This window comes from Eutrema salsugineum, unplaced genomic scaffold, assembly GCF_000478725.1.
Source record: "Eutrema salsugineum unplaced genomic scaffold, Eutsalg1_0 scaffold_2, whole genome shotgun sequence".
NCBI classification, from domain to species: domain Eukaryota; kingdom Viridiplantae; phylum Streptophyta; class Magnoliopsida; order Brassicales; family Brassicaceae; genus Eutrema; species Eutrema salsugineum.
Window position 1 is genome coordinate 2,237,709 of NW_006256829.1, and position 25,540 is coordinate 2,263,248.

General features: G+C 31.9%; 4 protein-coding genes across 5 annotated transcripts; 3 read left to right on the top strand and 1 right to left on the bottom strand.

Moving 5' to 3' along the window:
• Window positions 1-4,182: 4,182 nt before the first annotated feature.
• Window positions 4,183-5,499, top strand: LOC18016882 (embryo-specific protein ATS3). Its single transcript, XM_006399136.2, has 3 exons — window positions 4,183-4,406; window positions 4,503-4,613; window positions 4,959-5,499. Exons 1-3 carry the CDS (start codon window positions 4,323-4,325, stop codon window positions 5,379-5,381), a joined length of 618 nt encoding a protein of 205 aa, XP_006399199.2. The 5' UTR covers window positions 4,183-4,322; the 3' UTR covers window positions 5,382-5,499.
• A 1,206-nt stretch (window positions 5,500-6,705) lies between these two features.
• LOC18016883 (embryo-specific protein ATS3B) lies at window positions 6,706-9,102 on the top strand. Its single transcript, XM_006399137.2, has 3 exons — window positions 6,706-6,863; window positions 6,953-7,060; window positions 7,682-9,102. Exons 1-3 carry the CDS (start codon window positions 6,753-6,755, stop codon window positions 8,000-8,002), a joined length of 540 nt encoding a protein of 179 aa, XP_006399200.2. The 5' UTR covers window positions 6,706-6,752; the 3' UTR covers window positions 8,003-9,102.
• A 2,976-nt stretch (window positions 9,103-12,078) lies between these two features.
• Window positions 12,079-13,794, bottom strand: LOC18016884 (gibberellin 20 oxidase 3). Its single transcript, XM_006399138.2, has 3 exons — window positions 13,151-13,794; window positions 12,686-13,007; window positions 12,079-12,595 (listed from the first exon to the last, which is right to left on the bottom strand). Exons 1-3 carry the CDS (start codon window positions 13,696-13,698, stop codon window positions 12,323-12,325), a joined length of 1,143 nt encoding a protein of 380 aa, XP_006399201.1. The 5' UTR covers window positions 13,699-13,794; the 3' UTR covers window positions 12,079-12,322.
• A 5,858-nt stretch (window positions 13,795-19,652) lies between these two features.
• On the top strand, window positions 19,653-24,143 carry LOC18016885 (putative two-component response regulator ARR21). Of its 2 annotated transcripts, none has more exons than XM_024156497.1 (9): window positions 19,653-19,784; window positions 20,546-20,725; window positions 20,838-21,284; window positions 21,426-21,502; window positions 21,929-23,080; window positions 23,168-23,290; window positions 23,545-23,631; window positions 23,738-23,785; window positions 23,877-24,143. In XM_024156497.1, the coding sequence occupies exons 1-9, from the start codon at window positions 19,661-19,663 to the stop codon at window positions 23,931-23,933; spliced, it is 2,295 nt and encodes a 764-aa protein (XP_024012265.1). In that variant the 5' UTR covers window positions 19,653-19,660; the 3' UTR covers window positions 23,934-24,143. The 2 variants fall into 2 exon arrangements, with proteins under 2 accessions (XP_024012265.1, XP_024012266.1); XM_024156498.1 differs by having other exon boundaries at window positions 23,171-23,290.
• The last annotated feature ends 1,397 nt before the right edge of the window (window positions 24,144-25,540 follow it).

Sequence of the window (25,540 nt, forward strand, 5' to 3'; positions counted from 1 at the left end):
TTTTCTAAGAATTAGCTAGCATGTAAATTTCTCATAATCACATTTAAAAGGTTATTGAAGTGACGGATCAGGCCATGAGACCATAGGGCCCAAAAGATATCCAAGAAATATTAGGTAAACCCCAACCGTCCGATGAGACCGATAATTGATCTCGTTATTTCTCGGTTGCCCTAATGTTTTGGCAGCTTCCTTTGTGCCAAATATCATATCTCTCCTCCTTCCAAGTTCCTACATCAAAGCAAGAGGAAAATGAATTTACAATTTTGAATATACAAATATCATTATGTGGTAACGTATACAATAGAAAGATATGTCGAATTACGTTTGGTCTTCTTAGCTTAATATGGACCGACCGTATCTTTTTCCTTGCTGCTTCCGATCTTGGTTCCTTTATGTTGTACGACCTGCGTACTACTGGTCAAACTCCTTTGAATTCTGTGTATATTCTAAAGGCGAACCAAAAGAGAGAAAATATTGAAGATTATACCATAACATACTATTATGCCCCTCTATTAGGACTAATCACATGTTGATACACCACATGACTCTAACCCTTCTCGTCTCGTTATTCGAAACCACCGGTTGAAATCGACTCACCACTGGGCCTTAAACCCATGGCGACATATGCCGTTTAAATCATGTATTCAAACATATTAAAAAAACTATCCAAAATAATCTTTGTAATTTAGCCGCATATAGTACTAACTTTTCTTACCTATATATATTGAAGATATACTACTAACATTTATTTCGAAGTGAAGAAATTTTAAATTTAGTAATGAAAATACTTGGAACAATATAACAGATGAAGATATTGGTGAATATTAGTCGTACCTGTCAGTTTCCCTTGTTGGTAACTTTTTTATAGACTAAGACAACGAGTCCACTTCGGATTTTCCCCCTCATTGGTGTAAAACACGTATGTATTAAAGTGTATAGCGTCTCAACTCTCAACCATTTCAAACAAATTTCTTACGTCTGCATTTTGTGTAAAAGAAAGAACACAAGACATACAATATATCCATTTGGTCCATCAACTTGTTTAGTCTTCAATTTTTATGGAACACATACTTATACACAAAATAACAGTTAATCCTTGAGTTGATATATATATTGGCTCTACAAGATTCTAATAACACTTCTTCATTTGGTTAAGTTTTTTTCAACTTACTATTAGATCTCTAAAATCAGCAACGTTCAAAACGCAAAAACCCAAACAAATATAATAAAAAATGACTGATACACCAAATATTATGGGATATAAATTTAAACAGTTATAATTAAAGAAAACATTGTTTACAATATGTTCACCCTATAGCATCAGATTGGAAATGAGCTCCAAACAATGTTTAGATAACATTAATCGATTTATATGCTATATACATTTTATAGTGCAGAATTGCATACTCAAACAAAGTCGGTTATAAGAAAAAGCTTTTGCTACCACTTGCTCCAGTGGAATTCAATTTCGGACCACAGTGTTAGAGCGTGCACATGCTAAACTCACGTTAGATCAAACCAACTTATATTACCCTATTTTATCAATGGCATGACTTAATTTTCTTTATATATATATATATATATATAGGTTACGCGACGACCAATTTTCAACTGCGACAGTAAAATCAGTAGACTAATTTAACTATTTTTCGTTTTGAGGTTAATTGTTGACTATTTTAGCAGTAAAAATACAAATGTACTTTACCCAAAAAAAAAATACAAATGTAAATCCACATAAACGTAAAAGAATAGATGGGGCTCGTATATCCACATGATTTAAATCTAAGTCGTGTGGAGGTTCAGCTATATAAGCAACTCTACGCTTTTAGACTCGAACGGTGCATGGTTCTAATAAGTAACAAGACCATTCTGCACGCATGCTAGAGTAGCCTAAACTATACCAATTTAATTATTATTATATTATTATTATTACTCTTGAATGTTTTTATATATCGTCATTTTGCCGTAACAATAAATGAGGCGTGTTGTTAGTTGTAGTGATCCGGTTTGTGGTGTGGACCGCGGTGGTTGACGTCTTTCTTTCTTTTTGAGGACCGTGGTTGTGGCTGTTGGTTGACACGTTGTTAAATTAATGAACAGTTACCGAGTTCTGGTTATGATTTGTGGAGCTAGTATCGTCAAAAAAGGTGAAATGAAAATCTGAAATTGTTAACGAAATTCGTCACTGTAAATTGTATACTATACAAAACTGTTGGACTCCATATAACATCACAAACGCATATAAAGGTTACATTCTCATGTTTGATCCTACTACAAAAAAATATATATATGAACTTGTGTTGCGGAATTTTGTTGTTAGAGAAAACATACTTATAATTCTGCATTACTTCAAAGAGTTTTGTTCTACGTAAATGATCCATGTGTGTTCACCAGGTGCAAGGATTCATCTTATCATTGTTTTTTTTTTTTTTTTTGTAAATGTAAAGCATTACCTTTAACGAATTCTTATTTTTATTATAAACAAGAGTAAATTTAATTGTTGACAAAATAATGGTTGTCAAAACTGAAATGCCGAAGGAAAAAAATAAATAAAAAGAAACCATACTATCAAACGACATGTTAATATCAGACCCACATGATTTTTATCTCTTTTGCAACCAATTCACTCATTTAGGCGACCTTTTTTTTTAAAAAAAAAGGTAAATAGGCTGTTGAGTCAAAAAATAAAAGAAGTAAACAAAGTTTGTTTACGTATATAGCAGCTAAAGCCTAGAGTGAAGAGCCAACCAGACAAGAGAAGCGTGGATTTTTCCGGATCCACGTGGCATGATTTAACAGACCCAAAACATGTGGTAAAATGTGGGACAAAAGCCGTGCCCTGTGAGCGTGGTTTGGCCAGAGTAGATTGCATCCATAATCAAGCGATCCCAGCCGTTAAACCGGTTTTACACGTTCTTAAACGTGACGTTATGTTTGCAAAAAGTATTAATTTCAATTTTTTTTTCATATAATCTTTTTATCTTAGAAACAAATAAATTCCTTACTAGCTATTATTTATTTTATACAATTAATACCTTTTAATATAATCTCAATTGTTTTGTACATGTAATTAGATTAGTCTCTCTGTGAACTTGATCAACTATTTTAGAACAATAAGTCTTAACAGTTTGTTCTCACCTCCCACATTGAATTAGTCTAACTTGGTCGTACGCGATCGCAAGCGAAAAGAGAGAAAATTATATAAAAGTTATACGAGTTAGGAGTTATTACGAAAATCCACTAGTCATTTGTTCTCAACTCTCATTTTCTCGATTTACAATAAATCAACTATCTTGCACATCTTTTATACTTAAAGTTCAGAGAAAAGAAAGATGATGGATTCATTGATGATTATTTTTTTTCCTGGTTTGTTGCAACCGAATTAACGATTAGAAATGAATTTCAGATGATTAACATTCCGTCAAATCTCTATCTTTACCTCGATCGACTTCTATTTTTCTTTTATTTTTCCGTTTTCTACTACTTGATAACATCTTAATTCCTTAATATATAAAGCACATTTAATTTAAAGTATTTTAGTGTAAGAACCTTATGTTGTGAACTGAATCAACAAATCCATAAATAATTACAGTAACATTAATAGAAAAGTAAAGAGGTTGGTCTCTCTTTAATTTTCTTTGACACGAGCATCCCCAACTTTATCTTTCACATCTCCATACTATTATTAGCCCTTGAAAATTTGCTTTGAATGTAATAACTAGTTTCAAATGTATAACTGCAGATGCAATAATGGCTATGCTAAGCGGTAATGTGAAACAGCTGCCACTTTGTATACAAAGCCTACATGATCTAACCCAAATATCGGCCCAATAGTCACCAACGCACTAAAAAGTATAAGATACTAAAGAGCCCTCAAGCAAATACTAAATGGTTTGACATATTTTGTCCGAGGGGAGAAACTATTTTTTGCACCAATTAAGCATGTATCTTCATTTTCACCTCACCTGTATAGTTTTATTTGATTACAAATTTCAATCATATCGGATTTTTAATCTATCTAATTCGCTGTATACTGTTTAAGGAAAATGATTGGATTCTTATCTCTTTAAATTCTATCTTTAATTGCGCTAAACTAGTTTTTTTTCTTCTTTAAAATACCAATGGCGACGTGTTTATATAGCATCAAGATATTTTTGCATTTCAATGGACTGATTCGTTGTGCCAAGTGTCCATGAGAAAAGCACCTCAGCTGATGACAACGAACATCATGCAAATCTATACAACCCTCTCAAGAGCCACTTTTTCTCTATCTCTTCACTTCTCAACTTTTTCATCAGTACAGGCACAATCTATTGCTTGAAATGACGCTCCCTTATCTCTATTCCGTCTTTCTCTTCTCCGGCCTCATCTTCGTCACGCATGCCTTCGACCTCAGCCTCATCCAGGTTTCCTTTGTTTTCTATTTAATTTTTCTGATTAGTAAAAAACAAGAACCGGTTTTCTGGTTTCCTGAATATTTTTTTCCCGGGAAAATCATGTAGATGGAAGCCGGAACATGTCCGTATACAGTGGTTGTCATGACTAGCTGCCTCTCTCCGCAGTCGACAAGGGATCAGATCAGTATCGCTTTTGGCGACGCCGACGGTAACCAGGTTAATTAGAGACATACTCCAGAGTCTAAATACTTATCATGAAATGAATCAATACTGAAATATAGAAAATTTAATGAGATATATGTAAATGGGATATAGAAAAAAAAAAAATTATCCCACCAATTCTCCGGCATAAAAATAGAGGGGTGTTTCCCTTTTAAAATTATTTATTTTCAGTTGAATAAGTAAAGAGTTTATTTCGTTGAAAGGCTAAATGCTGATGAATGGGTTCGTTCCTTCCTTTTAAGTCTAAACTATACAATCTTATTTGAACCCAAAAAAAAAAAAAAAACTATACAATCTTTATCTGCATGTGCGTTTATACATGTAACTTTACGGTTTTAGGTCCAAGCACCGAGACTAGGCGGATCAGTAAGAGGAACAGGGAGTTTAGGGAAGTGTTCAACAGACACATTCCAAGTCAAAGGTCAATGTTTAACTAACCCTATCTGCTCTCTCTATATCAACCGTGATGGACCCGACGGTTGGGTCCCGGAGTCCATCGAGATCTACTCAGAAGGTTCAAAGTCTGTTAAATTCGACTTAAGCAAGACCGTCCCTCAAAACACTTGGTACGGCCAAAACAACTGTAACACCACAGGCGGACGACCATCGGCTCCCGAGCTACCTCCACCGGAGACACCTGCTATCCCACCGCCGTCTCCTCCACGACCGTCTCCTCCACGGCCGTCTGCTGCTTCCGGGCGTAGTGGAGATGGTGTTAGTGCTTTTCTTGCGTTTGCCATTGCCGCCGCAATGGTGCGTTAGGATTTGCTTAATGAGCATTTCGTAGCCTGAGAGACTTTTTTTTTTTCGTTGAAATGTTTTGTTTGTTTTGGTTTGTTTCGGTCTCGCCGTTGTGTTGTAGAAAAGTATAATTAAAGTACTAAGTTTCGTTTTAAATTTAAATTTTGTTTTAGACGTGCTTAATTTCAATAGATAGAGGATTTTGCTCAAAAGGGTTTTAAAAAATGTGGAGATAATTACTATTAATCTCTGCAAATTCACCTAAAACATTTTATAAAAAAAATATGAAATAGATGGAAAATGTGTACCTATGAGTTTCTCTATCTAGCTGTAATTATTGGGACCAACTTTCAGTAATACAACTTATAAAGGGTAACGGTAATCCATCTCTTCCCACAACCGGTGTTCGGAGTTGAGTTTTAGCTAGATAGTATAATATTTTGATAAGATATATCATATAAGTATATCTGCTGTGATCGTTTTTAACATCTCCTATATTTATTAGAATATCTTTAAGGCCTGCCATTAATTGAGCTGATATATTCATAAACTGAAGTGTTCAAGAATAAGTGAATAACAAATAGAGACAACCAGATTTTGATAATGGATAACAAACCTCATCCAGGCATATTTGATTTCTATTTCATTGAAACACGTAAATAGTGTATACTTGAAATGTTGTCGAAAACTAGGTGGAATGCATGGAATTTGTCTGGTAGTAGTAGGTGGAGTTCGTGGGAGAAGTGGCGCCACGTAACCGACTCATGTTGCATTTACTCTGCTTTTACTTGTCTACTCTTCCCTTTAGCCAAATTTCTTCTTTTGTTCAACGTGTCCTTGAACTTAAACCGGGACCAAATACGAACTTTACTTTGATTTTTGTTTTTTTAAAGTCAATTTGTGCAAAATATTATATTATAAGATTGTTATAATAATAAAGTGTCTCGCAAATGAGCCTTGTTTGAATGAAGAGAAGAATCTCACAGACCGAAGATTCGATCGTTTAGTTCTTGGCATGGACATATTTTCGATAAACCATGTTGAAATTCATCGTATCTAATTTTCATATACAAAATAGTAAGAATAGATTGGATAAATCGTTTGCCAAAAAACAAATAGAATGAATTGTTTGTTCGAGACCGATTAAAGATTTCGTTAAGTCATATAAAAACTGGTTTTTTAATTGAGGGAAAAAAAAGTAATTACAAAAGAAAGTATATTTTTTGTTCATGAGTAGACAACCTTAAAACTTAAAAGGGGTTTGACCAAACAAGAAAAAAACTGAAGGGTTGTTTGTGTAAAACGTTAAAGTTTAGTGACACCAAGGAAGCATAAAGCTTTCACACAAACTCTTTTCCACAGTCGACAGCAAAGTCAAGAAGCAGCACAAGAATGGCGCCCTTGCAACTTGTCACTCTCCTCTGTTTCGTCTTCTCTGTTTCCGGATCCATAATCGTCTCGAACCCTCATGCTGCAGAATCCTTCAATGCCAGTCTCATTCAGGTTCTGTTTTCTTAATCTTCTTGTTTGTTTTTTTTTTTTTATCATTCCATCTAATTGCTTCTTCTTCTTTTTTTTGACGGAGGATGCAGAATTTGGGAAGCTGTAGTTACACGGTGATCATCTCCACGAGCTGTTCGTCACCGAGGTACACGCGAGACCAGATCAGCCTCGCTTTCGGCGATGGCTACGGAAATCAGGTTGGATTATCCGCTGTATTAGGTTATTAGTCATTCCTATGGTTGTTAACAGAGCTTGATCTCACTGAATCTGTTAACCATAGGATTTTTAGATTTTATTTCTCTCTACTTCAAAAATTATATATTGATACCTCATAACATTTTCAAGCTCTGTTAACAACCATAGGATTTTCAGATTCTATTTCTCTCTACTTCAAAAATTATATATTGTATGCCTCATAACATTTTCAAGCTCTGTTAAAACCATAAGATTTTCATAATTTATTTCTCTCTACTTCAAAAATTATATATTGATGCCTCGTAACATTCTCAAGCTCTGTTATAAACCATAGGATTTTCAGATTTTATTTCTTTACTTCAAAAATTATATATTGATGCCTCATAACATTTTCATATTTGACGAATTGTGTAAAATATATATTTTTTTTTCATATTTTTTGTCAAAGTTTTTCTTGTTGCTTGCTGCTAGTACCAGATTGCTCTTGGTGTATAACTGGAAGTTCTACAATTGATTTGATAAATAACTTCATGCTTTATACTCCCATTTACTACATATATATGGGAGTAAAAAAAAATATATATATATATATATATATATTTAAGACAAAATTATTGAATCAGGTATACGCACCGCGGCTTGATGACCCAGGGACGAGAGCATTTGATAAATGTTCATCAGATACCTATGAGATAAACGGACCATGTGCATACCAGATATGCTATGTTTATCTCTACAGGTCTGGTCCGGATGGTTGGGTTCCAGGGCGTGTTAAGATATTCGGTCATAGCTCCAAGGCAGTCACTTTCTCCTACAACAAATATGTCCCCGAAAGCATATGGTATGGTTTTAATTACTGCAACAGCATCTCTCATTCTAACTCCCTAACTTTGTCCGGTCTCAGCAAGCTCCTACTTGTAGGGCTTGTCACTTTGCTTTGGTAAGTTTGCTATTTGCCCTCCTTTTTTTTTTTTTTTTTTTTGACAACTTGCTATTTGCCCTCCTTTGTGGAATAAGTGTCTAATATCGAACCATTTCTTCTTTTTGCTTCTTTTCTCGTGTGTTTACATGGACCCTTGGTTTACGCATATGTTATTCGGTTAGGTTTGCATTCGTATGCACTTTCTTTAACTCGGTTTGCGACGATAATGATAAGTTTTTATTCTATATAGAGCACATCAATCTACAAAACTCACTGAAAACACTTAGGCATTGAAATCCCTTTGGAGCCTTTGATTGAGCTTAGCCCGTCACAGACTCAGTCCTGTGATTCCACCAGTTGAACAACACCAATAATATACTAGAAGACCTATGAAGTCTGAAACTTCCATTCTCATCTACAGCTAAGCCCAATTAAGAACACCATTCTAGAGACTCCAAGGCCTAATATAAATCCACTTGTAGACAACCCCAGATTTGAAGGCCCAGGAAGACATAGTTGTAACATGTCGAAGTCAACCCTCAAATGCAATTTGTTTGCAATGACATCATTTCATATGAATGAAAACTAGTCGTCTACAACGATCCAAACTAAATAGCAGATGAATTTACTCCCACAAAATATAATACGATAAAACATCAAGAAGAAAATTCACAATAATCCAAATCGCACGCATCTACAAAATCCAATGGATCGGGATTCAAGAAATCATTTTAAATAAATATATAAGAAACCTTTCCGCGACGTAATCTCTGGCCATTACAATTTAGTTTTTCGTTGACGACAAAGACGATGGAAAAGACAAAACGACCCCAGGTATAAACAATATGACATGTCATCTCTTACGCAAGCATAAAGTCAAATTAAGGAAAAATACAATCTTAACATTGTCATTTCAGAAGACAACAAATTATGAAAGATTGGGTCTTGCGAGAAACATATATAAATATTTCATCTATTGACAAGTACGTGCAAAGGTGACAAATTGAAAAAAAAAAAGGAGAAAGGTATGTACGAAGATGAATGTGAAATACTAATATGTATTAACTAGCTAGTATCTAGAGAAAAACAATGTCATTTTCAGTTTTATTTTGAAGAGTAATCTAAGACAACATATTTGACATTTTGTTCTGTTGGGTCATTAGCAAGATATCTAGACTTTATTTTATGATTTATAATTTTTCCCTCATGAAAATCTTTCGACATAATTGAGTCATTCGTAGAGGAAAAACAATTGAATTTCTCATATAATAGTATTAGTTCATGTAACCATTTATTTAGTATTGTACTAATTAATTATATACTACTAATTGTATTTTCATCAGTGGACGACAATGTATGTTGATTGCTTGGTATATTAAAAAAAAGTATACGGGAAAATGTATTTTAAAATGTAGCTTTTAAGTTTCCGGTTTTGGTACCATCTTCGGAAACGTACAAAAGACATTTTTCTATGAAAACATCTCAAATGATATGATGTAACATATTCAGACATGTATCATTAACATGTAATATCACAAAGAGATATTTGTTTTTTCCAGAAAAAAAAAATATATATTCTTATCTCTACATTTGTCTATGTCTATCTCTATATTTCATTTTATTTTTTAAAGGATATTGATACATCCATTATCCTTTTATCTCAATCTTTTTTGTTGATATATCATGAATATTAGTTAGGGTTCAAAGAATCCATAAACGTCTCAAATTATTTGTCGACTCTACTAAATTTTTTTTTTTAAAATATATTTAACATAGTATAATATTTTATAATAAAATAGGGTTCAAACTAATACATATCTAATAAAATTGAAATCGTGTTCCATTGCTCCATTTACTTAATTACTCATACTACAAAATGATCCTTATTAAACAGTGTACATTTTCTAAAAAGTAACAAGAAAAATCTTCAGATACATACTAGTGTAGTGTACTGTTAATAACAGTAGCATATGAGGAACCGACAACATATATTTTTCAGGATATCAGAAATTGGTCCGGTTCAAAACAAGAATATGATAACCTAAAATATATCCATTTTGTTTATAGTTAGTAAGAGAAATGTCATAAAAATACTCATGTCGATAAAGGTAGCACAAATCTAAGCTTCATAAAAAAATTGTTATCGCTAACCAAAAATAAAATTCTGTGAAAAAAAGGACAGGGGCCCAAATAATTATTTACTTAACTTTCCATAGTAGGACAGAGAGAGCTGATTGAAACGATACCTAAAGTGTGAGATATCGAAGAATCTAACATCGTGATAGTGAGAGAGCAACAAGTTTTTCATTGGTGCATGTTACTTCACTTGGTGGACCATTCCTTTTATTTGCAAGCTTGCAAATATATTTGTTTTGTATTACAAATTATAATCCAATCTAAAAGAAGAAAACAGAGAGAAGTGGGAAAAATACTAATTAAGAAAGACATTAAACGATGTCGTATAGCTGGACAGGATGAAAATCACTGTCGTGAAGTGTGTAATTGAGACGGCAGGAAAGAGACAAAAGAGAGGCACGTGAAGCACGTGAAGGGGGCCTGTTTTACCTTATGAGAAGTAGGGGATGGCCCATTGGGCCTTTTCCAATGGTTCTATTTTTTTCAATTTATCTATTTATTTATTCGTGTAATAAAACAAAGTTCACGTTAATGTGTTTTGTCCTTTCCTTTTCTTTCTTTGGTTGTACGTATAATCTAAATCAATAATTTTTCTTCTTTAAATGGGTTCTTAGTATTTTCTTTTCTTTTTGGTCATCATTCTTAGTCTTCGACTGATATCTCTTTCTTCGGATTAATTCTTGGTGATATTATAACAAAATTAATATAAATCGCAACATTTTTTTAGAATTACTGGTTAAACACATTCCGTCAAACTGATTTCACTAATTTCATATCAAAAAATCAAAACGATTACACTAGCACAATATGTACCAAATTGAAGATAGTAGAACTTTAGAGGTGAGAATAGATGATGCTTTTCTTAGTAAAACTTATTCTTTAATAAATTTTTAAATTCCTGTCGCTTTAATATATTATTTTTCGCATTCAGAAAAAAATTACAGTCATTCCGTCATTGGAGTTACGCCATATAAATTATAAAAGGTCGACCAATGTCATATTTACATGCATATTTCTTATCATATTAGATTCTATTTCGAAGAAAATAAAAGAAGACGACAAAAGCAAGTACATTGTCTTCTTACATGGCACAAGTACAACCATCCAAATCTCCAGATAAATTTATAGATACACACAGTAAGATTTGTTTTGTTTTTTCCTTTTTTTTTTGTTCTTGCGGTCGAATCAAAGTTTGTTTTTCGCTGTGTCTATCAATTCTCTCACTGTAATGAAATCTAAAATTCGTGTGTCGAGTAAAATATGGATAGTGAAATCAGCAAATACTATTCATCTGAAATCTCATTTATTGAAATTTTTCTTTCTTTTTCTTTAATTTCAAAGGTGGGACCAGCTTTTGGATCTATAGTTATTATTTTTTCTTTTTTAGCCTTGATACAATGTTCGGTAATATATATTCAAAATCGATCGCAGCATCTCAGATTAACGATGAACAGTCTTCTGTATTCTTTTTCTTCTACGTTCCCAATATAGGGATGTTCTCTCTTTTTAAAATTATTTTTTATTTTGAGTATAACATTGTATACGTCTGTCTCATCAAGTCTCAACTGATATTTAGTTAATACACAAGTTTCCAATAAAAACCTTTATAAGAAGAAAAAACACTATCTCGTTGATATATTACACATGATAATTTAGTTTATGAAAATTAGTTATTAAATAAAACGAAGGAGGAGTATGTTTTGAAAAGTAAAAAGACAGAATTGATGAATGAAGTATCCAATGAGTGTTTTCAAAGCCTGCAAGCGTTCACAAAATTTTAAGAGGACATCTAATAAAATCAAGTAAGAGAGTATTATCATGTGGAACAAACTAAAATATGCCTTTATATATTTCTACTTGGGGAATTTTTTTCTAATATGTTTAGTGGTCCATTTGTCGAACCTGATATCCACTTGGTCTTGTTGACAACCTTAATACTGACACTTTGGATTTATTTTCTTATAATTATATTATGTGTTTTAATTGTCAAATGGAGTACATATTTTTTATTTTCTAATTTTAATTTTAAACCAAATAAACATAAAGCAAGATAATTAATAAGGGGGGGGGGGGGGAATAATAAAAAAAGGCTCCTTAATTAACTAATCTTGGACATATTATCTCTCTCGTCCCTTAAGAAACCCCACATGAAAGCTCTTTACATAACTATAAGTCAACTTCTGGGCCATATCATTGTCTCCTCGTTTTAGAAACTTATTCTGTTCTTAAGCCAATTTGAGAACTCTTCAAGAGTGTTCATGTCTGCTCTATAATGCTTCTGCGTGAACTCAAGAAACATAGACCACGTAAAATCAGGATACTCTCTTTCACCAGAAAATATTCCTCCTACTAGTTCTTCTGGTGGCTTTACCATTTTGTCTCCATTCGGACTTAGGAAGAATGCAAATGACTTCCTCTCTCTCTCGCTGTTCACCACCGCCCGATGCAAACAACTCTTGTATTGTCCATTCGTTAAAGCCTGAATATATATGATACCAAAAAAAATGTTAAAAGTTTATTGTCATTTGGTCAACTGATTCATGCATGCATTAGTCATAATAATAAGTACCATGAAGGTATCGCCTATGTTCACCACGAATGCTTGAGGGTTAGGAGAAATGGATTGCCATTTGTTGTCCACGAAAACTTGAAGACCACCGACTTGGTCTTGATGAAGTATGGTTAGAGATGTTGGGTCGCAGTGCGGTCCTGTCCCTAATGCAAGCTCCGGTTGGTTGCACTTCGGGTAGTAATTCAACCGTAATATCGAATCGTTATCTTCAAAAAACTCTCTAAAATGTCTCCTCTGGAGCCCAAGACTCATTCCAAGAAGCTCCATGATCTTTAGTGAGAGAATGTTCATTGCTTCCGCGTATTCTTGATAAACGTTCCTGCATGGATAAAATCAACCAATTATCAGTCTTTTCTGGATAATTTTTGGTTACTGGATATTATATTCTCTGCCACTTGAGGCGTCTACATTGACAAAGAAAACCTTCTTAAAGTTTCAAAAATATTTTGCTGATGTGATTACCCGAAATCTTCGTATCCATCCCCCATTCTCTTAGAAACAAAGTCTTTAACGGTCTGGGAATGGCACTTCTCCTCGGGAGAGAACTTAAACGACAGCGTTTCCTTCCACGGGAGCTTAGAGGAGAATCTCCCGACGAAGCTACTAGCGTAACCGTAGCTCTCACCCCATGTCCTCTTAGCCTTCTGTTTCTCAAAAGCTGGAGCCTTAAAGAAAGAGTCCATCAACAGATAGGCACGAGACAAGAGCGTCTCATCGACGCCATGGTTAGTGACTAGGAAGAAGCCATGTTTCTTTGAAGCCTCCGAGACGAGTCTAGTCGCCTCCGAGACCAAGAATGAGTCGCCGGAGAGGAAACCGGCGAGGTCTATGAGGGGGACTTGAAGAGGTTGAACATCTTTGGATGGTTTCTCGTGGTCGGGCCATACAAACTGTTGAGGTATGTGGTTTTGTTGCTGATTCAGGAGCATTGTATCGAAGATTGAAGGATCCTCTTTGCTTTCGTTTTCATTGAATCTTTGAGGGGGAGTTGCGATGCATTCCATTGCCATTTATCTGTATGTATAGATATAGTAGTGGAAATGAAAGATCCTTGAAAGGGATTCTTCGATATATATATTAATATCGTTAAGAGAGACTTATGTATTTAGTGGTCGTGTAAGTGGAGAAGAAATAGTGATACTTATAGGTGTGAGTGAAACTTAAGGCGTATGGAATAGTGACGTCAGTGTTTTGTGTGTATGTGTGTGTTGATTTCATTTTATTAAAATAGTTTGTTTTTATTTCTGGGTCAATCAAAACCTTGGTTTTGTTTATTCCCTTTGTTAGTTAACAATTTCGTATATTTTTCATACAAGTTGTCTCTATCTCTTCTTTTTTCTTTGGTTTTTCAAAAGTACTACATAGTGTATCAAAGATAAAAGTATTTTATTTAATAAAAAAATCAAGCTAAATTCAACAAACTTCTGCTAAAAATAATAGGGATATAAATGCAAGATGGCAATTTAATACTCTTTCATACGAAAATTTTATTTAATACTCTTTAAAAAGTACGAAAACCCGTTTCAAAGCTCATCAAAGAACCAACAATGTCATCAAATATATATTTTTATTGATATCCTAACCGATTCATCATTTTAATGAAACGGCTGGTGGCGGGGAGGGGAGGGGGGAAGTTTGGGTCTTTTTGAAGCCCATCACAAACCAAATGGTATTAATCCAACATGTTTTAGTTGATTGGTATGACACTGAAAAGTAATTTAAAAATGAGTTGTCTTCTTCTTAGTTATTAAAGATGTGGTGTAAAATAACAGTCTCTTGGTGTTAAAGGACCGACGTTTCTTGATTATACGTAAAATAAGAGATTGATTCCTGACTTATTTATAAAGAAAATGAAAGAACAACATACTTTATGTACTTAAAAATTTTCGTCAAAAATAGATATTGTATAAATTAGCTGTTGAAGTAAATTATATAAATTTGTTTGTCTATTACATTATCTAAGTTAATATGTTTGTAAAAAAGGTTTCTTCTATATGTGTCAGTATTATTTTAAAAAATAAATAAAGAGTATATAACTATAAATTTTAAGAGAGATGAGTTGTTTAAACCAAAACAATAAATTTGAAGCTGTTAAGGTTGTCTTCATGTGGAGAGTGTGGCAGTACCAACATTTTCAATGATGTCTGCGAGTGACACACAGCTTCAAGGCGCATGGAGATGCATATGTCTTCTCTCTTGTTTATTGATTTTGATAGTTGAAGAGGAGTGAATGTATAAAATTAATCTTAATTGTCTTCTACATAAAATCAACTTTGGATGTATAGAAACGGACGTTAACACTTTAACGTAACCGTTTTCTTTAGTCTACACGACTCCATCCTCGAGCATATCGATTTGGTCTGTTGTGATATGTGGTGTTCTTTATGTGCCAATTGCCAAACACGTAAAACATGCAATTCTCTGTTTACCCTGTAACTGAAAAAAAAAGAGCCTTCTCCGCGTAACTGATATCTTCTCCCTTTTGGAAATGTAAAGAACAAATACGAAGTTATTTTAGTATATTTCATACTTTTAAGTTGATTATGTTTTTAAACGTAGAGTTATCCAGTGATGTACACATAGTTATGAAAAAATAGTGAATAGAGACATTGTAAACCCTAATAAAAAAAAAATCACATTGGACTAAACGATTATTAACTTGTTATCTAGTGTGAATAAGCTGAAACCTAAGCTAAGCATTGATGGTTTTTTTTTTTTTTATCTTCAGAAAAGAAGGTATAGGAGTTTAGCACTATAAATTTAATATTTAATTCTAGCTCAGTTTAATTTAAAACTGATAAGTCATGACAAGTGACGCGAATAACATGACTAGGGTCTATTTTATTTTTAGCACAGTTTAAACAGATTTTCCCATAAAAAACTATGAATTGTTATAATTATAAGTATTAGTATCGTTAATGAAAACAGTGCACACTAGCTAACACCAAAATTTATTAGTAAGATTATCTTTTTATAATAGGTAGAAATATATAAGTCGACAATGATAATCAAAGGAAAAAGATTAGCATCATTTTAACTGATATAAATAACAGCCTCAATTAAAATAATCTGTAAAAATATATATACCAATTACTAAAAATTATGCACAAAGTGATGCAAATCCAATCACATAATTCCAAAATTGATGTCAAAAGATAAAACAAGAGCGACACTAATTCATATGTTGTAGACTTGTAATGCGTCAATCAATGAATATAAACAATTTCGCTATAACAAAAAAAAATTACGTTAAAAAAGCAGTTTAATGTGATTGGGAGAACATGCAATTTAAATTACATATTTGAACCTTGTGAAGATTTTTTTTAAGGGTGCCAAATTACCGGGTTTAATTGTTTAATTACAAGAAACTGAAAGCTAATACTCGACCAAGACAAATTTAATTTCATTTAAAAAAATAGAAATAAAACTAGAATTTTTCTCAAAATAAAATAAAAATAGAAAGACATATATTAGTGAATCTTTGCATGCAGGCTGAGACACCGAAAAGATGAACCATATCTAATCTTCTCACTGCAGCACTCCATTTTGAAAAGATGGCCAAGCCAATTTGCCTACATTTTACCCAACAAAATTATATTATTAATAACTTTTGGAGGAAGATAATTGGATAATGTGTGTAAGTCACTTTGGGTATCTAAAAATGATGGAGTGTCTTGATTTCTTCCTTTAATTAGAACTGTTGTACAAGTCCTTTTTGATCTACTTGGTCACTTTATAAAAAATTGTTCATCTATATTTGACCTAATAGCATGTTCGTCGTTGATGCTAAGTTGCTAACCAATGAACGATATATATATATATATATAGTGAGTAATGTCGGATTTGACAAATGGATAGCGACTTTTAAAGGAAAGTGACATTATTGGGGGTTTTTATAACCCTAAATCTGGAAGCCGTCCACAGTCTGTCTTTCTTGTAGATGTCTAATCGACCGGAGATGTTTGGTTATTAATTAGTGAAATTGCTATCGACCCAACAAAAATCCGACGCATATATAATTGGAAGGAAATGTTGTGGAGATATGCATAGACTACATAGCACACAGAAGTTTTCTTAAAAAAAACTACATAGCAAACTGATTTAGGGCTTCATTTTTAAGTTCAGGCCCAGGCTATACAGGCCTAATGCCCAAAAAACGTAATGGGTTATTGTTTCTAATCATTTGTATTCTGTAAATTTTGTTTATCTTATTTTAATTGTGTTTAGATATGTATAAAAAATTTAATTTTATGTGCAAAAATCTTAAATTCTATCTATTTTAAAACGAAAGGAGTATTTAAGATAATTTGTTCGCAGTGATTATCTCTATAGATGCATATATTATGTTTTAAATATTTTAGTTAGTAACAAATATTCTTAATGAGTTTATTTGGTTAACAAAATACCACCTTATACACATGTTTTTAACCAACGAGTGCCACGTTTTATTTGTAAATCATATATTTAGATGTTTTTTCTTTTTCGTCGAAGAATATTAGATTTAGCTGATGGTATACATTAGTTGTAATGGTGGAAACCATTATAATTATACTTTAATTTCCCTAAACCATTAATTTTACATGCTGTTTTAACCAAAAATATAACAATAACTTTTACGTGCTTTATTTTCTCCTAATGACAAACCACTATCGTTTTCCAGTGATTAATTACAAAAGCACTAGCGCCTAATTTAATTGGAAACATTAATAGCTATTAAACAGCAAATCTAGTGTCCTGCATGCAGTTTACCTTTTTGTTACATACGTCATACGTGTTAATGTAACATTAGATTCTCATCATTTATTGTAGTAGTTTCCTTAACGGACGTTTTTTTTTCACTTACGTTCACACTAAACGGACCACATGTTGACAAGTAGACGTTTAAAAAAGCTAACTAGATTTTGACTTTTGATTACAGACAAAACGGAACAAACATCACTAAGAAAAAAGATTAAGAATTATTGCTGATCAAAGTTTGTATTGCTAAAAGAAAATTTGAGAAATACTGATAGCAGTAACTATTTTATACATGTAAGAAAAAGATATTTTATTTATATGACTCTTGGAAATCAAATAATTTAAAAATCTATTATCACTACCACGTTATATAATTAAAAATGAAAACCTATTAACATGAAATTTAACTATTAAAATTTTAAAATAGTTTATTAAAATCTATTTGTAAATTTTAGTTAAAATTTGATATCGATAAATGTTTTAATTATTTTTATCGATGTGATTATTTGATAATAGTAAATTTTGATTTCATATAATAACTTGTATAATACTTTGTTTAATACATTAATACAAACTTTAATTTGTTTTACAGGTAAAATGCTAAAATTTAAATGATGCCTACTATAGTTAATATTATTGGTTTTTTATTAAATATTTAAGTTTCACTTGTTATACTAACGACAAAATTATCATTTTACTCGTTATACCAACGACAAAATTATCGTTATATTATCTACTTTCAAATATTATACTAATTATCTGATTCGCGACAAAAAAATATTAATGATACAATTTTATTGTTTTTATCGATTAAGACATTTTGACTAATATAACATTTATTATATATTATGCAGTTTTGACACGCGTAATATTCATATTTTATAATTTTGATGATTCAATAAGTAAATTTGTTAACTATATATTATTCATGATATATATGATATATATGCCGTCATTGAACCGTTTTTGATAAATTTGTAATAGAAAATGTTATATATATATTTATTTATTTGCTCGATAGTTTTTGTAAACTAAGTAGATACAAAAACAAGATTCTGCATGATATATATAGTTACCGTGTGTATTTAAATCATATAGATTAGCATGGACCTTGATATCGGCATCTAAATGAATATCATATATCTTCCCAAGTCCCAACTATCTCATTTGTAATGTTGATCGTCGTAATCATATTTCATTATTCGTTTTTCCAAGTACAGTAGCCTCCTTCAAAGATGGTTCTTCGTGAATTGGAATATTAGTTTTCACTATCCCGCTTGATTTTTATTTTATTTTGTGATTTTTTAAACAATAAATTTTACTTTTAAAAAACTTTAGGCAAAAAAATCTGGAAATTTGAACAATAGTATCCAAATCTTAATTTTAGCTACATTATATATAAATTTGAAGATCACAATTTCTTAATATATATATATCAGAACTGTGATATCATTTAATCTTCACAAAACAAAATCACAATCAAGCAACGAGATAGTATCATCACCAATGTTTATTCTACCAATTTCATGAAACCACTCTAAAGCAGTTTACAGTCATAGGTTTCGAAATTCTCCATTTCCGTTTCAAAACCTCAAATTTTTAAGTTTTATCTAAAAAAAAGTCTATCGTTTTTCATATGTCAAGATAATAGTTTGGATAGAAATTTTTAATTACCTAAAAAAATATTTTTCTATAGATCAAAGTTATATTCATAATAACATTTTTTTTAATTCATTTTACATAAAATATTCTAGTATTTTCCCTGTATAGCACAAATCCAACAAAGATGTCAAAAAATCTATTCTAAAATAAATCCTAAACCAGAAACAAAATATTACGAGACAAAACAAATTTATATAGAACTAAAAAGAAATCTATTGGTAAATAGCATTAATTATTGCTTACTTTAGTCTAGATTTTTTACATAAATTAGCACACGGTATATCCAAGCAATGATATTTTTTTTATTGTATCTCTTTTTTCTAAAATTTTCTCAATTTTTGTTACTTTTCAATGTAATCATAAAAATAGTAAAAAAAATTAAGCTGCATTGATCTTATATTATTATTATTTCTTTCTACAATAAACTTACAGAAGCACCACTACAACACTGCCAAATGTTATATTTGCGTGTCTACTTTATACGCCTTTAAATATTGAGCTTTCTTGCAGCCTAAATAGTTTATACAGACTTTAAAAAAAAAAAAAAGCAAAAATTATACAAAGACTAGTAGAATGGCTTTTGCTCAATCTTTCTACAACCAAAACTCTGGCTTGAGAATCAGTGTTATGGTTGTGGATGATGATCCTGTTTTCCTTCAAATTATGTCACGCATGCTTGAAAAATCAAAATACAGAGGTAAAATCTTGTTATCATATACAACATGTTATTGATTTTGTCGTAAATTGATAGAAATATTTTTCTGTCTATGTATTAGCTTTGAGCAGGAGAAACAATTAGCTGATTAAAAATTATAATTTTAAGGTTAAAAAATTGTAAATTTTAGCCCTTTCAAAATTTGTATTTTGGAAATTTAAAAATTATCTTTCTAAATCATCCAGATTTAAATTCCAATTACATGCACACATATAAAATTTCAATTGATTTATTCTTATTTGATGATGCTTTTAAACTAATAGTTTGGTTAACATAAATTTCCAACTAATTAACATGCAATGTAAAGTTTTCAAAAAAAATTTGAGGAAGAGTTGATTTAGAAAATAGTAATTAAATTTGTGTTAAAAGAATGCATCGTGTCTGCATACGACATGATTTTTTTTTTCGAAGTTCGGATTTAATTGATGTTCTTTAAATCGACATTATTAACCATTTAGCCTTTCAAATACGATAATGTATCAGCCATTTCACTAAAAATGTTGTGAATTTAAAGTATATGTTTGGCTGATGCTGTGAACATTCTAAAACTTTGTGAAATATTTCAAAACTAAAGTGGAATATATATATAACTAGAACTCGAAATTTCCCAAATTCTTCTCTTTTGTCAAAAGGTATTTTATATATATATATATATATATATATATAAAAAGTAATTATCTTTGGTACTTGATTGAAATGCGTTTTCCATTAATTTGAATTTTATGTTGGTTAAATGGCTTTAGATCCATCGATTATGGAGATCACAGTCATAGCTGTAAAAGACTCGAGAGAAGCATTGTCTACTCTTCAAATCCAACGAAACAATATCGATCTCATAGTCACAGATTATTACATGCCTGGCATGAACGGTCTACAACTTAAAAAAGAAATCACTCGAGAATTTGGCAATTTACCGGTCATAGGTACGTAAGTTTTTGTTTTTTCTAGTACAATTTATATAAACTTATAGTTTATCTGTTGATATAATTCTAAGCTATAACCATGTTTTTCTATACATTCTCTTAAATATGACAGTTATTTCATCGGACTCAAACAAAGAACAGGAGAGTTTAACTTGTGGAGCGATGTGTTTCATTCCAAAACCCATCAAAGCAACTGACTTAACCAAGATTTACCAACTTGCTATAACTTATAAGAGGAATGGTAAGTCCATATTATGGACGGAGCACAACCACCAGGACACAGATCATGTTACTATCCCTCAGCAAATCCAATTGCTTCCTGAACAAGCTAATGTCTTGAAGACTAAGAAGAAGAGGAAGTTCTCACCTCGATCGGTTCCAAGATCCCTCAACAGTTCAAATGGAAGTTGTGTTAGCACCGACGGTTCACGGAAAAATCGAAAAAGGTCTGGTGATGATGTTGAGTCTCTGTCCAAGCCCGCCAAGAAGAGTAAGATTTCGTGGTCGGATTATCTTCATGACCTTTTCTTACAAGCTATCCGACATATCGGTCTTGACAGTAAGTGTTTTGATATTATTTATTTATTTATTATTTTTATATATGAATAAGTCGAACTGTTTATGTTCTTACAATTACAATTTTATCAAAACACCTTAACTAATGTTCTATTTTTGTTTACTAAACTTGAATCTACCAAAGAGGCTGTGCCAAAGAAGATCTTAGAGTTCATGAACGTTGATTACTTGACAAGAGAGAACGTAGCAAGCCATTTACAGGTTTGATCATATATCATTTCAAAAATGTTTTTGGATTTTATGTTTAATATGGGAAAAAGTTAAGAACAAAACATCAATTTATGGAAATCGAACGTTGAAAACTTTTAGCTCATTGTTAGTCAACATTAACAACTCATTAACACTGTTTAACGATGGTTTAAGACTGTCGAAGAGAAATCGTTTAGGTTAAAATGCCTCTTTAGCTTCCGTGAAACAGTGTTATCGAACGTTGATATTGACTAAAGATGGGTCTAAATAGGTTACTTAAATTTGGAGACTTTTATGTTAAATATTTGAGATAGCTAGATCTTTTGTTGTGATTTTTTTTTTTTATAATTTTTCCCCCGTTTAAAACTATAGATCAAGCCATAGATTATATATGCATCATTCTACTTTTTGATTAACTCATCATCGTTTGCTACGCAGAAATATCGGCAGTTCTTGAGGAAAGTCGCGGAAAGAGGTGTGTGCTGCTCAAGCATGCTCTCGGGAAGAGGCATAGACTCGATTTTTGCATATGCTCACATCACAGAGCCGTACTACAACAATTACACAGCCACTACTTCTTGGTACGACACAAGTCTTAACAATAGATCATTCTATTCCAAACCCGGACATGGTTTTGGACAGTCTAGACTCTTATCCAACCCACGTGAGCCCATCCGCTCCAACCAGATGCCTTACAACTACATGAACCGGTCATCCACTTACCAGCCGCTCCGTAATGGATCAAGCTTGACCCTTCCCATCAGTGGCAACCTCAACTTTCCAACCCAACCATCTGAGAACGGAGGAAGAAGAAGCTTTTTTGAATCAACCGGGGTGGCGAACTACACCGGCCAAACATCTCAAGTTCTTGGGTTCGGACAACATGGACCGTTGGCCATTAATGATAATAATTTCGAAAATAACACCGTGAGCAGTTGTGGAAGTCTAACTCCCAATCAACCAGGAAGTGTCAGCCATGGAAGCCTAACTCCTAATAAATCAGATTTGAGCAGCCATGGAAGTTTCAATCCTAATCATCAAGGAAATAGCAGCCATGGAAGTTTAAGTACTTCTAATCAACCAGGAATGAGCAGCTATGGAAGTTCAACTTCTAATCAACCAGGAATTAGCAGCCATGGAAGCCTAACTCCGAATCAACCAGGATTGACTAGCCATGGAAGTTTAACTTCTAATCATCTAGGAATGAGCTTCTATGGAGATTCAACTCCTAATCTGCCAACAATGAATAGCTATGAAAGTTTAACTTCTAATCCACAAGGACTGAACAGCTATGGATGTGTAACTCCTAATCCAGGGCTGAACAACGTTGGAAGTTTAACTCCTAATCCAGGGCTGAACAACGTTGGAAGTTCAACACCTAATCAACCAGGAGCTAGCCACTTATTGTATGGAATCGAGTTGTTCTTAAACAATGAGAATACTGCATCTATGCCTCAGCCACATGCCAATGCAACTACAGAGCCAAATCTTGGAATTCCTGAACTTGAGAATCTCAGCTTATATGATGATCTCGGTAATATTAATGAGCTTCCTTGCGATATAAGCAACTTCCAATTAGATAACAACAAGGTATACGTCTTCACTACGCTAATTTTTCAATAAATATATATACATGAAGTACATGTTGTGAGATTTTTATTTGAGATATAATGCCAGCAGCCACAAGAAGAAGCGGTTTCCACCACCCAATTTGAGCTCCCTGCAAGTTTTCCGACTGAACTGAATGAGATTTTCTCTCCTGGAGAAGAAGGTGACTGGACCTTTGTGAACATAAACCAGGTACTTCCATATTCTTATTTAGGATTTAACAATTGCAAGATTAAATTTGAATCAACGTCCTACCAAATATTAGATTATCATATGTTTAAGAATCTATTATGGAAAAATTTCTAGAAATTTAGTAGATTTATGCTACTGATCTTATAAGCAGAGCCTTTGTTTCTAGACACCTGTTCAATATATCTATATATCGATGGATTGAATACTTTGTAATATTTATATCTTACTGACTTATATATGATTTTGTTGTGAAGGGACATTCTGATGGAGAAACATCAAACATATTTGCTGCTCCGGAGACGAACTCTCCAATTATCAACATAAACCCTAATCAAATTCAGGTACCTCTAATTTATATCATTCTAAAATGTCTCCATGCAACTATGATACTTAATATTAAGGAAATGATTTCTTAAATCAACTCTAAACCGGGACTTGATTTGTTAGGAACGAGATGATCCAGATTTTATCGATTGGTCGTTATTGGATCCGCAGGTAAAACAATAGAACAAAAACTAAAAGAAATTATTTGTCTACAGTTTATGAGTCGTATTAAGTAATTTTTGGTTTACTTTTTCGTATATAGGACTTGGCTAATGAGTTCGACTTCATGGACTCTCTGTTCAACAATGACATGAATTGAAAAGGGTTCCTCCAAGCCGTTCTCAAAGCGATGTGAAGAAATAAAATCGGCAATGCACAGTACTTTTTTAAGCAATTAACATATATATAAGAAACATATAGAAGTATGGTTTTGGTTGTGTAATTTCTAAGTGTTGGATATTCTGTCTTTCTTTGTTCAGCAAGTGTTGGGTACTATGTTATGTCTCAGAACCTTTCAATAAATATAAAGCATCTATATTATTGTGTCATAATATTATATATATATATATATATATATATATATATATGGTATCAGAGCTTTTGGTAACATAAAATTGTAAACATAATTTGTAACATACATATATATATATATTATGACACATAGCACTTTATAAATATATATGATATGTTCATGCATGGTCAAAAAATTAGATTCTGAATTAATTTGATTTTTCTTGTTCTTTGAGTATCGGGAAAAATATACTTACTCTGTCTTTAAATCTGTGTCTTTATTAATTTTATTAAAAAAAATTGTTTTCCTAAAAAAACAGTTTCTTATATTAAACATTTCATGGAAAAGCTGAAACTTTTTAGTTTTGATTAATCTGAATTATAACCAAAATTAAAGAATATCTGAAAAAAAATTTCATCACAAAGTACCAGTACTATTTTTCTCAAAATAAAACGTGTAATGATATTTTTTTTGTCGACTAGGCTTAAAAATCTTCAAGAAATGCATTATATCTTATGTCCATAGTAGTATAAAAATCTTTAATATATAAAGGGAAATGTAGATTTTGCTAGATCTAATACTAAATAAACTTATTTAACTTTGCAATAAACAAAACTGGTAATGTATCTCTAATAAGAGTCCTTTTTTTATATCATTTCTTGTAGGCATGTCTCAGGTCTAGATGCATGTATGTACTCCCTAAAAAAAAAAAAAAACTCTTTGTTAATCAATTTTCAACTAATTCATTTAATGTCTTTATGCCTCGCTTGTTCTTGGACCAACGAATTACAGAATTTCTATGGTCCCTAAGATGTGCTAGTTTATTTGCTTTCTATTCCTAAATCCACTCTTATCAAAAAATTTATCAGTCATATATATTATTTTTATATATTAATATTGCAAGGCGTGTATAATTTGATTGTTTGTATGAACGTTTGATAGTTTCATTAGGAGTCCTAAAAATAAACGTTTGGTTTAATGTCAAGTCATCAAAGTCCAAAGTCATATAATCTAATAGATCTAAAATGTATTTGAATATGGACTTATAAAGATCAAGCGGTTATGCCTTAAGTTGTTTGATTCTATTAATCGCTTTTAAATCCCAATAGACATTCATATTCGGCGACTTCAGTAATTATATAGCAACTATACATATAAACAAAAAAAAATTAATCAACATATTTCAGAGAAATACTCAAAGTAATATTTTCTCCTTTTTTTCTTACGTTGAAAACTAAATTAACCTAATGTTTTTAAAAATAGGCTAATGTGACATAAATATTATCTCTCTAAAAAATGTTAGAATCTCATTCAACTAAAATTTAATCCCCTCTATATGCAAAAAAGTTCCATATATTATTCATCTAACTCCTTTCTTTTTTATGTTATACTTGTTAACTCTGAAAAAAAGCCTT